At 32.3% G+C, this 13056-nt stretch overlaps 1 protein-coding gene across 8 annotated transcripts in view; it reads left to right on the top strand.

Moving 5' to 3' along the window:
• LOC148628374 (calcium-dependent secretion activator 1-like) overlaps window positions 1–11770 on the top strand; it is a 39269-nt gene extending 27499 nt beyond the window's left edge. For all 8 annotated transcript variants that reach the window (XM_088586257.1, XM_088586253.1, XM_088586283.1 and 5 more), the window contains 10 exons: window positions 235–376; window positions 1000–1155; window positions 2779–2890; window positions 4206–4244; window positions 4602–4676; window positions 5111–5194; window positions 5818–5925; window positions 6773–6877; window positions 7310–7396; window positions 8797–11770. In XM_088586257.1, coding sequence (XP_088442383.1) covers window positions 235–376; window positions 1000–1155; window positions 2779–2890; window positions 4206–4244; window positions 4602–4676; window positions 5111–5194; window positions 5818–5925; window positions 6773–6877; window positions 7310–7396; window positions 8797–8907 — 1019 coding nt within the window. In that variant the 3' untranslated portion in view covers window positions 8908–11770. The remainder of the gene's footprint in view (window positions 1–234; window positions 377–999; window positions 1156–2778; window positions 2891–4205; window positions 4245–4601; window positions 4677–5110; window positions 5195–5817; window positions 5926–6772; window positions 6878–7309; window positions 7397–8796) is intronic.
• The last annotated feature ends 1286 nt before the right edge of the window (window positions 11771–13056 follow it).

The following is a 13056-nucleotide window of genomic DNA, read 5'->3' as shown; positions in this document are numbered from 1 at the left end:
GCATACTGGAAAAAACTATAAGGAGTTTTCTTTCCCTACACACCATAAAATTCTTTCATGCTTTGTAGCTTGTTGAAGTATTATTCACCTTTCTACGTATAATTGTGTATGACTGTATGCAATTTGTCATTAATTGCGAGTAGTCTTACTTAAAATATTTAGTAACCTAGTTTGCACCTTCATTTGATAATTCCTAAACAGTCTCTTTATTTGGTAGTATTTTCTATATTTCAGAGAATTTGTGCAACGGAAAATTTCATTTACACCTTAGAAATGTATTTGCCCCTCAAGTTGTGAGATACGTAGACCTTATGGAATCATCTATTGCCCAGTCAATACATAAAGGTTTCGAGAAAGAACGATGGGAACCTCAGGGGTATGATTTTTTTTCTTACACCACCAAGTTGTTATAGAACTTCTTTAATATGTTTCTATGTTAAATAAAGGGCACAACTGTCTGTCCATCCTTTTATCTTAACATTTTGACCATGTGAAATACCAGTATTTCTTTAATGTTGAATTAAGGTGAAGGTAACAATATGTATCCCTTATTAAACCTTCCATCATTCTGAATCAATAGTAGAAAATACCGTCATTATTTATCAGTCTTGATTAGTTATTATAGAATTTGTAAGTAAACTTATCTTACAGGGTAAAATAATTCAAATTTAACAAAAATTGGGATTTTACATAGTGGATTAAATACTCTATAAGCTTGTTCTTAATCTGAACAGCTTTGCTAATTCTTACAATACATGAAATTGTCTACCTACACTCTATGTTCATGTTACTTTCTTCCTAAAAATAAACTTTCCCTACTTTTGATGAATAATACTTACTCTTGTTGCAAAATGTACTCTGCACATGAACTGAAACTTATTGATATAGTTGGAATAGTCTTTTTGTATTTTTGGCCCATTAAGACTGGACCAGTTAGTTTTTAAGATGAAAGAATTTTTAATGATTTTATATTAATCTGTGTGACATATATTGATTTAGAAATGGCTGTACAACATCAGAGGATATGTTATGGAAGTTGGATGCTCTTCAGTCATTTATCAGAGACCTGCACTGGCCTGAAGAAGTCTTCGCCGAACATTTAGATCACCGGTTAAAACTAATGGCTGCAGATATGATAGAAGCTGCTGCTAAAAGGTGTGATTATTTTTCTTTTGAACTTAAGTGTAAAGTGATGTATTTTACATGTATGTTGTCGTGAAATTGTCTATGAGGCCACAATGCCAATAATAAAATCTTGATCAAAATTACAAGAGGGCACCATCTATTTTCATATGACTGCATAAAATTGCAATCTTATTATGATGCTGTTATTATTGTTATTGTTGTTGGTGCTGTTATTGTTTTCATTTCAATGCTATAACTTAAGTTGTAGTAAAACAAATGTCATGAAATTTTGATATATTGTAACTTGTTTAGAGGAAGCTTGCTATTTAACATGGGGTCACTGGCCCCTACCGTTCTGCAAAAAAGCCACTAAAAGATGTAAAGTAGGTGTTTATTTAAAATTGTTGTAGAAGGTTTATTCCTCATTCCATTTTGACAATTCCGGTTTTGATTTGTTTTTTTTTAAATTCTGTTTTAAGAATATGTAACAGATCTTTAACAGTAGATAGCATTTTCAATCTATAGGGGCCAAAGTGGAGCCACACCCTAAAAATCCTAAGCCATCCCTGTTTCTCAAAGTATTCCATTTGACATGCCTGTACTGAATGAAATTAGTTCTTAAGCTGGGGAAAAAAATTGAATAATTTGGCATATATTAGCAATTTATGCTATGTTCTCAATGTACAGTAAAACCTGTCTAAACTGAACCCTGCATAATCTGTCTAAATTAGATACTACTTGGTCTCTTTTTTAATGTACTTTAACCTGGGTAAACTGAAATACTTTCTAAACTGAACAATTTTAAAGTCCGAAAGGGATTCGGTTTAGCCAAGTTTCAATGTAAGGAATTTTTATATTTCATATCTGTAATGACTTCAGTTTTTCACTTTTGGACTTTCTTGCTTCAAAGTGTCACAATTTTTTGCTCTTGTGACGTGCATATTATTTTATGTCACTGATATTTTATACACCATTCAGGCTAAGTGTTTAAAATAATCAAGGGAACCAAGGTTATAGCGGTAATCAAAAGAATGTAATCCAGGGACAGAGACCAGACATGGAAATCAGACATACACAACAGAGAACATAAAGTAACTAAAATCATACATACAAAGTAACAAATGCAAATGAGCAACTTGGACTCCACTAAAAACTGGGAGCATTGACCAGGTGCACTGGTAGGGTAAGTGTCCTCTGCTTTTCTAGAAACACCCACTGAGTTGCTCATAAAAAGTCAAGTCCAAGGTAGACGAAGGAGGAAAGGAAAACTATGACATGTTGAACCAATCAGTTTTTATGGTGCAGATTTATACACCATAACAATCCACTAGTTCATGATGACGACCATAAAACTTCTGTAGTGATGACTTCAATCTTGTAGCAACACAACCCTGTTCCAGAAGCTTATTTGTTAAAATTCTAGCATGATGCAAAAAGTCTGTATAGTTTCGGCAAGCTCTGAAGTAGTAGAATATCAATTGGTAGTCATGAATTACTAAAATATGGTAGCTTGTGCTAAGAACATGAGGAGATTTTACTAGTATACAGAACAAGTTAAGGGCATTGGTTAATTAAGTCTTTCATCATCATATTTTGGTTAGTTGCTCTTGTTAAATAATATTCTTATAACTTGTTTACAAATTATATCTTTAGGACATTAAAGGCCTTTGAACAGTGGTTACGGAAAGGTGGGAAAGGAACAGATTATGTTATATACTCAGAGATCTGTGTGATGATGAATGTTATCATTGATAGTAAAAGTAGAGTAAGTATTTTTTACTACATGCATGATACTTTCCTTAAATTTTCCTTATTTCTTTCTCCATACAGCAGTATGGAGTCAGTAGTGTCTATTTCAATGTCTTTTTTTCAATGCAAATAATCAACAATGTCCCATATAAGAAATCAACAAACAGGTTTTTATTGGTCATCTTTACTAAGATGTTGAAAATATGTTGCTAAACTCAGATAATGACTAAATTTGATATAATAAAGATGATCATCGTTAATTTATTGTTGGTATATCAAAACAATTAGATAATGAATACTTCTAATTTCTGTATTAATCATGTATACATGCTTGTATTTTGTTTTCACTATTTGACTTTTTTTAACCAAGATATTATTATCTTCATAATCATGACATCAATCTTACCTGTTTTTCCTGCTATTAATATCCCAACTAAGATTAATTTTGGCAAAACCATGATTACCAATTATTAAGGTTGTGTCAGTGAAATGAAAACAAAGATAAACATCTCTCACCATTTCTTTCTGCCCATGAACTACTGAAAAAAAGACACTTTTTTGGGCAAAAAAAAAAAAACAGTCAAAGAAATGATTGCCTGAACCAAAAAGTTAACTTTGAATGGTCTTTGGAGTGCAGGTCCGGGTGTAAAAAGAATAGGCCTGCAGCAGCGTTAAGCTTGTCGTAAAAGACGACTAAATAGTGTTCAGAAACCTAGGCGGGGCTAGGTGCTCTGCCCACAGAGCAACTGGGATGTGTGCCCCAGGAGGTGGAATGGGGTACCCCTGGCATGTTACATGCTGGGGTTGTTGGGCTATAATACTGAAAACCTGACCGCAAACCATGGTGCACCATGTTGGGAAAGATGCCACGTTCCTCACATATTAAAGAACCCTGCTGTGGTATCCGATAGGAGTAGGAACCTTTGTGCTCCGCCACAGGAGGCTAAATTGCCCGACTTTACCCATCTCTCCCTTTTTCTGGTGGCAATCAAAATTTATCGACCCGTTTGTCCTTGTGTCCCACCCTTTTTTTTTCTATTTCGTCATCATTTCATGTTCATTTTATCATCCATCTCATGTTCATCATCTGAATATAGCTGAAATATTGCTGCTCGGACTTTAAACCCCAACAATCAGTCTTTGGGGTGTTCATTTTGTATCCCTGCGTCATTTAACAAAAGTCTGAAAATTGGTTTTAATTGAATATGAAAGATTGCATTAATCTATTAAAAATTTATTTCATTGGTAGTTGTGAATTACTGAAACATGATAACTTGTTGCAAGAACACTTATTGAATATTGTTAGCACAACATATTATTCCATTTTTCAGGCTTTACACCTTTGTGCTTTAGACAGTGGAGAAAATATGGTAAGTAAAAAAAAGATGGAGAAACATTGAAAAACATGATCTAGTTTACTTTTATTGACAAGTAGCCAGCTGCTTTCATATTTAGGTACTTACAATGACACTTCCATACAACAATATGTCATGAACCAGTTCATTAGTGACATAAGATGCAAAGATTTAATCTGTAGCAACTTGTATAATAAAAGTTTTCAATTTAAACTGAATTCCTCCAGTAAAATCGCCTCAGAATGTATTTTTTTATAGTTGATTAAAGGATAATTACCTGAAATATAATTAGAATGATTTGCAAGTTTATTACCAGTATGTTAGAAGATGTACATTTACTATATTTTGATTTTTTTCCATCATTGTATTTAGCATCAATACCACACTAAAATAGAGGAATTTTTGGAGAGAGTTCAGGCTCAGATGGTCAAATGTTTGATTGAGAAGGTAAATAACACAATCGAGTTGTATTATCTATAATAATTAATTAAGATATTGTTTTTAATCAATTTATAATTTGTTATTTTGGCTAATATGATTTTGATTTTTTCAATAATGAGAACACCGCCTTATTGGACTTGTGGTAACATTAGTGTGAGAGGTTGTAGACTATGTCCTGGCTTAGTTACACCAAAGGCTTTTAATTGGTAGACACTGATTCTATTAGAGATAGTATAATAAAATCTCACTCACTGTGTCAGACTTATACAAAGTAGTACCTGTTTGATTGATCAAGCATTTTCATCCAGAAATTATGAATTATTTTCCATATGTTGTAAAATCACAAGCAATCAATATTGAGGAAAAATTCCTTTTCAGCTAACACTGTATTATCGTGTGTTTCCAATCTTGTGATTACAGTTTACAAATTTCTATTTCAGTTGCTTTCAGTACTGGAATCTGTGCTGAGTAAACTTGCTAGATATGATGAGGGATCATTCTTTTCATCTATTTTATCATTAACTGTAAGTTTTTATATAAAGAAAATGGCTAATATCCATTTGATTGATTTATGAAATTATGGCACTTGTTTGCCTATGAATTGAAACACAGAAGTAATTCGAAAGGACTGATTCTTTATGAATGAGGCAGGGTAATAATATTGGTTAGACACATTTCTTCCTTTGGTAACAGTAAATTAACAATGTAGGAATAAAACAATGCATTTTAAAAACAAACGATCTTTAACATAAAAAGAATTGTAGTAATTAAGAAGAAAAGGCAGAAACTAATTGCAAAACCAAATTTGAAGGACATATTATTTATCTTATGGTAGAAAGTGATAATGATAAAGTCTGAAATTTACCTGTGGTTAAAATTCTCATAATGACAACTGAAAGTTAAATGTTTACACACTTCAAACTTATGGGTGGTTATACCAATTTGTCACCTTTTAATCACCATATGGTTCACACAACCAGTAAATCTGAAGAGTTTCATTCAGTAGTACCAATTCATTTCCAGGAATAATAAATGGTATTGATTACCTTCACTTACAATTCATTTCAAGGACTTGAAGTAACTTAAGTTGAAATCTGAAATGTTATATAGATCCGTTAGTAGCTTTATTTCTTTTTTACTTTTACAGAAGCCAGTAAATGAGCTGGGTAAATCATATGTAGATTTCATGAGATGCAGCCTTGATCAGATTAGGCAAAGAATTGCTGACGAATTATTTACTTTGTCTATTTTTGAGGTAAGAGAAAATCACTTTAAAATATTAACTTTAATGTTTGGAAATTTTAACAGATTCGGTCAAAAGAACCTATTCTTGAGTATTAATTTTTAGAAATATATATTTCTTTGTATGAAAATTCCATTATTTGTTTACTGTCACAGTAATGTAAATAAGTAGACTTAGAAAAAGGCTTGGTTCACTATAGTCAGCCATGGCTACAGAAAAACAGGTTTTTAACTGAAGCCATGTTTTTCTCTATTTTTATATTTACTGAAAATAGAACATAAAGGGTCAGACAGAGGTTTTTCCCATATATCTCCAAAACCGTATGGTTGAGCCATATTCTGACATGGATCAAAGTATTCAGCATGTTGAGATTTTTTTGGTGGTCAAATTTTTGTGTAAATCTGTGAAGCCATGTTGGAGTAATTGCCCTTCTTCGACATTCTTTGCCATTTTTAATGTTAAGAAATTTTCTCCTCAGAAACTTCGGGACAGAATTTAATGAAAATTGATATGATAGTTCCTTTGGTATGAGTGTTAGAAATTTTTGATTCAAGAAAAAATAATATTGCCTATGGAGCCAGTTGAGCAATTCAGGCTCTTTAGAGCCTCTAGTTTTGTTAAGGTTCATTAGTTATGATGTTGAAATCAAATAACTTGAATTGGTATTTTGTATGATATTTAAATTTCACTCATTATCAAACTTCGAATTCTACTTTTGTAACAGAAAATTTTGCACAATTGGATTTTGTTTTTGACCTTCTGCTTTTTCCTTATAATATGATCTCATAATAGCTATCTTTCATAATGAAATACATGTACCAGTAAGTTCAGATCTCATCCTTGTCTTGTCTCTTTTCAGCAATGGTATACTAGTCAGATGAAGATGATATATGACTGGTTATCAGATAGACTGGACTTGTCCTTACATCCTTACCAGTTAACATGTATAATGACTATTGTTAGAGTAAGTTTTTGTAGATTTAAAGACATAGTAAAACTTTGAATAACATCAATGGTCCGAATTTTGTCCCATTTATCTCTGCTCCCAATGGATTGATTAATTTTGAAATTGGTGTGTGGATTTATATAGATTGTTCATACAATGTAAGTTATTTTAGGTGCTATCCATCATCAACTTCCTGTTTTGAGGGACTGAACCATTTTCACTGTATGGAATAATAGAGAGGATAATCTTGGCTCCAAATAAATGGATTGATTTCAAATTTGGTGTGTGGCTTTATATTGATGGGGCATAGGTTATAACAGATTTTGGTTGCTGTCCAATATCCAGCTTCCTGTGCAAGTGGGGGTGTACCTAGCATGATAACACCTGCAACTTCATGTTTTTTTTTTACTGTTCTAAGCAGTGAAATGGGTATTTATATTTGCTTTACAGAAATGCTACTCTGATTTTGAATTACAAGGTGTGTTAGAGAATATATTGAATGATAAAACGTACCAGAATATCTGCAAACGACTACAGGTGAGTCAATACTAAAGAAATTACATTTTACTGGTAACCGAACCTTGAACATGGTTAGCAGAAAAAGGTCACTTTGTATTATCTTGATTTTCCTTTTTGTCTTATTGTTAAAGTTTTGTGCTCATTTTACCCCATGCAATGAAGTTGTGAAAGGTTTATTGATTTTGATGTGTCTATTCCTTTGTTAGTCCTTTTCTGTCACACTACTAAACAGAATTTCATGAAACTTAGAATGTAGTAAAGACACAATATACAGTTATACTTAAAACATGAAATTATGATCCCTTCAATATTATGGGAGTTATATTCTATTGAACTCAGTTTCCCTTAACATTTTTAGGTCACCTAGACAAAGGCGTCTGTCGTCTTCATTGATTATCGTTAACAATTTCTTCTCCTTTGACACTACTTGACCAATTGGAACCAAACTTGGTATAATGTTCCTTGGGGTATCTTGTATAGAATTGATGTGGGGATTTTTTATCCAACGAAAAAACTTGGCCGCCATTACTTAAAATAGAACATAGGGATCAGACAGCAGTTTTTCGCATTTATATCTCCAAAACTGTTAGGTTTAGCGAATTCTGACAGGGTAAAAATGTTCAGCATGATGAGCTCTACCTGTGGTCAAATTTTTGTTTTAATCCATTAAGCCATGTTGGAGTAATTGCCCTTTTTGATGTTTTTTTTTTTTTGCTATTTTTAATGTAATTTTTTCAAAACTTTTCTTCTCTGACTCTACTTGACCAATTTGAACCAAACTTGGTATGAATGTACCTAGGGGTATCGTGCATAGAACTAATGTGGGAATATTTGATCCTTTGAAAAACATGGCAGGGTAAATAAAAATAAATCATAGGGGTCAGTCAGTAGTTTTTCACACATATCTCCAAAACCATTAGGTTTAGCCAAATTCTTTCAGTATCTGAAATGATTGTTATTATTAGAAATACAAAAGTCTTCAGGGATAGAAGTTGTCAGATGACTCCTTGTAAGAGTTATTGCCCTGGAAAGGGCAAAAATGAACTTTTTTTTAGTTTTCAGCCAATATCTTGAAAACTGTGATAGATAGAAAGAAACTTTTGATTGTTGAAATGATCCTTATGATAAGTCCTACCAAAGTCTTCTTGAGTCAGAATTGTTGGACAACTTCTTGTTAAATTTATTGCCTTTGAAAGGCAAAACTCAACCAGGTGAGCAATTCATGCTCCTGGGAGTCTCTTGTTTGTAAAACTCCCCCCATTATACAGTCAAAAGTAACCATACTGTTTTACTTGCTTCATCAGTTTATGAAAACGTCCAACTTAAAGCTCAAACAAGCTCTTCCTCCAATGTTGGGTAATAGGATATGTGAGTGTACAGACCAAGTTCTTTCATTTCGTCTTTTCAATATGTTATAGGTTGAGGAAGCAACACATTCAGTAACCCAGAGTGAGAAGCGATCTTCAGGCTTTATGTTGGGAGGAACTAGTAGTAATGTTAGCAATGAAAGTGAGGAAGAATCAGATTAACAACTTTATACCTCAGCATCTGATCACTGCTTAAACTTATCCAGAGTAGACTCGGAACTTCAGTACTCTGTAGTAGTTAGAATTTATTATCCTGTATTAGTACTCCAGAGTAGATTGAATTTTGAAGTACATTGAATTAATGTTACAATGTTAGAAGTAAGTGCTTGCCAATGGCCAGCCAGAGTTGAAATTAATTGGTGCAACTAGCCATCAGTTACTCTGAGCAAATTGCCTTTTTACAAGACAAAGAATGAAAATTATACATTGAATCGCAGAGACAGAGAGAGATTTCATCAACCACTGGGCTAGATGATATTCAGTTTAACTTTTCAGGCAGATGACCTTTGGCAAAAAGTTATTTTTAACACTGTTGTGCCTAGTAGATATGAATTAGGATTCAAGGTCCAGTGATTTGGTGGTGGACCTTCAGGTTAAGGAATCTAGGGTTTTCTGGCCTTATTGATCATTTCTGAAACTATTGTATAACTTATAGAATTACATCTCTGAATCTCAAACATTTATCTACTCTTTAAATTTAGTTTATTAGCTCCAATATGTATCTATCCATGGTTGGTTTAGTGACACGTGTGATCAGTAGAAAAAAAACATCATCTTAGTCTTTTTTTCTTTCAATTTGTTCTTGTTTTGTTTATCTGCAAGCTGGATTTGTGTTGGTTTTCAAGCTTCCAAAGCTTTTTTTTATTGTTATGGAACTATTTTCTAAAATCATATAGCTTTTCCGGCTATTAAAACCTTCATTTCATTTTATATAACTATTTGTAAAACTATAAAAGAAATGAAGAATACACTTTCCTAAGTATAATGCATGTGGTAGAGCACAAATTTTTTTTACCGTTGTTTAGATATATGAAGACTAAATAACTTCAGAGTCTTGTTTTTAGAAAATATCTGATCTATTAAAGAATACAATAGAAAAATGACAGGCAGATAATTTAAACAGAAGCAGCTTACCATTATCTACTGTTGACCTCTATCTATAAAAGTCAGACTTTTTACCAACTATTTAATTTAATTGTACCAAAGTATTTTTAAGCTTGGACCTATTAACACTTGGTGTCCAGTACAGTAAAATGTCTTAATATGGGTTCTGATAGTATTCTTTTAAACACAGAAAGGCATATTAGCTCTGATTGTTGCCTTTTGTTTACTAGTTTACTGATATGACTGAATATGATCTGTGCACCTACAATATTTATCGACATTAGAATGACCTTTATTTATGTGGTTCAGCTTTAAATAGAAATGATTGCAGTGCATTCCAACATTCAGTTAAAAATCTTGCTTTAGCATGTGATTAGATAATTTTTACATTGGCAGCTTTGAGTAGATTTTTGGCGAACAAAAAGGGTTGTTAATGATCTGAAGTTGTGAAGTTACCATTTAAAACTTTATTTTCTTTCTTTAATTTTGCTCTTTATCCTTATGGATATGTAAGGAAGTTTTATAAGGATTATAAATATCTACCATAGGTGCTTTTAAGTTAGTTATTAATGTCATAAAACTTGTCTATTGAGACTATTCAAGTTTTGTGAGAAATCCCGATGAATAACCAATCCAATTGTATAGAGAACATTTTTTTTTTTTTGTTATACATTTTAAATTTTATTTTATTATTTGTTTATTTTTATTCATTCTGCAATTAAGATTTCAAATGTATTTTTTTGTGTCAGATAAATTTGAATCATTATTTTCCACTTTGGTTTTAAAAAATTATATGTCCAATCATGAAAATTGGTGCATAAAGTCAATCATGTAGAAAATTAATATATAGTCAATGAAGTAGTCTGGTATGACCTAGTTGTGGTATGTACAAAAAGTTGTAAATGTAAAATTGGTTTGTAAGTGATGATATCACAATGTTTTGACTTTAGACAACCAACTTAATACTATGATTTTTTTTAAATATAACAATGTATGTATGTATATCTTTCTTGACTATCTGGTTAAAGATGGATGCATATTCTTCATTACTACCTAGTTAATGATGGATGTATTTCCTTTATGACTACCTAGTTAATGATGGATATATTTCCTTTATGACTACCTTGTTAATGATGGATATATTTCCTTTATGACTACCTAGTTAATGATGGCTGTATTTCCTTTATGATTACCTAGTTAATGATGGATATATTCCCATCATGACTACCTAGTTAATGATGAATGTATATCGTTCATGACTACCTAGTTAATGATGGATGTATTTCCTTTATGACTACCTAGTTAATGATGGATATATTTCCTTTATGACTACCTAGTTAATGATGGATGTATATCGTTCATGACTACCTAGTTAATGATGGATATATTTCCTTTATGACTACCTAGTTAATGATGGATATATTCCCGTCATTACTACTTAGTTAATGATGGATGTATATCGTTCATGACTACCTAGTTAATGATGGATATATTTCCTTTATGACTACCTAGTTAATGATGGATGTATATCGTTCATGACTACCTAGTTAATGATGGATATATTTCCTTTATGACTACCTTGTTAATGATGGATATATTCCCGTCATTACTACTTATTAAATGATGGATGTATATTGTTCATGACTACCTAGTTAATGATGGATATATTTCCTTTATGACTACTTAGTTGATGATGTATGTATATCCTTCATGACTAATCAGTATATCAGTGTTGTTGGTTCTTTTCTAATGGTTGTAGACATGTAGTAGTTGTGTATTCTACCCTTTTTCTTGTTTTGTCTTTCACTTTATTGTTATAAAATGATATTTAGACCTAAATATGCAATTGATGTGCAATATCTGTCACTTTGAAATGGTGCAGACCTTTATTGTGGTATTAATAGATTGTTACAAGACTGTAGTTGAAGTTTTGTTTTCATTGCCATGCTGCACACTTAGGGAACAACCATTTGATTTTAGGAGGGATTGATAGGTTTATTACAATTTTAATCTTATGGCAGATTTTTCTGGACAAGAATGTACTAGTATGATGGCTTGAACAGATGCTATTTTACACTTGTCTGACAGGCTGAGGAAGATTTTTATTGTGCTAGCTCTCAGGTAGGCATGTCAAGCCACTCCAGCACACTATTTTGACTCAGAGCAATCAAATTGTCACTGTATCTCTCATATGCCACATGATTGGTGGAATGGCAGTTGCTACACATTTTTAAGTCTTCATTAAATTTTGTTTGTAAAATTGGTTGTAGGCCCAACTGTTATGGAATTAGGGGCCAAAAAGGGACCAAAACAAGAAATAAAATTATCCGACTCCAGTAAAAGCAAATGGATGTCTATAATATTGTTCTCCAATATTCTATATTCACAATAGTTAATACTTTATGCACTAAAGAATGAGGGACCAAAATGAGCCTATGAAATTGTACCACAAGGTGCCAAACTTCTAAAGGAAGAAAATATGTCAGGAACCATTTAGACATTAGGGCCACTTTTATTCTGGTCAATTTCCTATCCTGTGTATTACGTTTTATCATAATCAAAATTCGAAGCTGTATCAAGCTTGAATAGTGTGTCAATACATGTCCACAAGTTCAGGTTTGGCCTCTGCAGTTGTACCAAGCTGCACCCTGCTAATCATGTTATTTTTTATTCTTACTACACCAGCTTTTGATACTTTGGTGGCCTTTATGATTTCTGATTGTGGATAGATAAGTTTACCGAAAACGATATCAAAGATTTGATTCAAGCCCAATTCGGAATTCCAATCTTTTCTGTTCTAGGCGTATGAAGCCTTTTACATTGCAGAATAAGAAATGAAAAGAATTGCCTGAAAATTGATCAATTGACTGAAGTAATATTCGGACAGACAACTTCTCAAGCAAACGACTGACCAGACATGGTGATTGCAGATGAGCATCCTTCACTAATTTATTAGGATAAGGATATAATTATTTTTTGCATGTCCATTCTGGTCTTCCGTATTGTCCAAATTATAGCACGGATGACCTCAAAGGAATAGGACCGCATTAATGTTTAATTTCACATTTAGTTAGAACATGTTGTGTTGTCAAGACAATGAAAATGGGGTTAGTCACAACCATACCCTTATTTTAATTATAGGTCTATGGCACAAGTAATACAACTTAAAATACCTTCTCTACTACATAACATAAAACATTACCAAAA

The sequence above is a fragment of the Perna viridis genome, chromosome 1 (assembly GCF_037379345.1).
Source record: "Perna viridis isolate PV_CMFRI_1.1 ecotype Kerala chromosome 1, ASM3737934v1, whole genome shotgun sequence".
Classification (NCBI taxonomy): domain Eukaryota; kingdom Metazoa; phylum Mollusca; class Bivalvia; order Mytilida; family Mytilidae; genus Perna; species Perna viridis.
The sequence above is the reverse complement of the archived record's forward strand: the minus strand, read 5'-3'. Positions and strand labels throughout refer to the sequence as shown.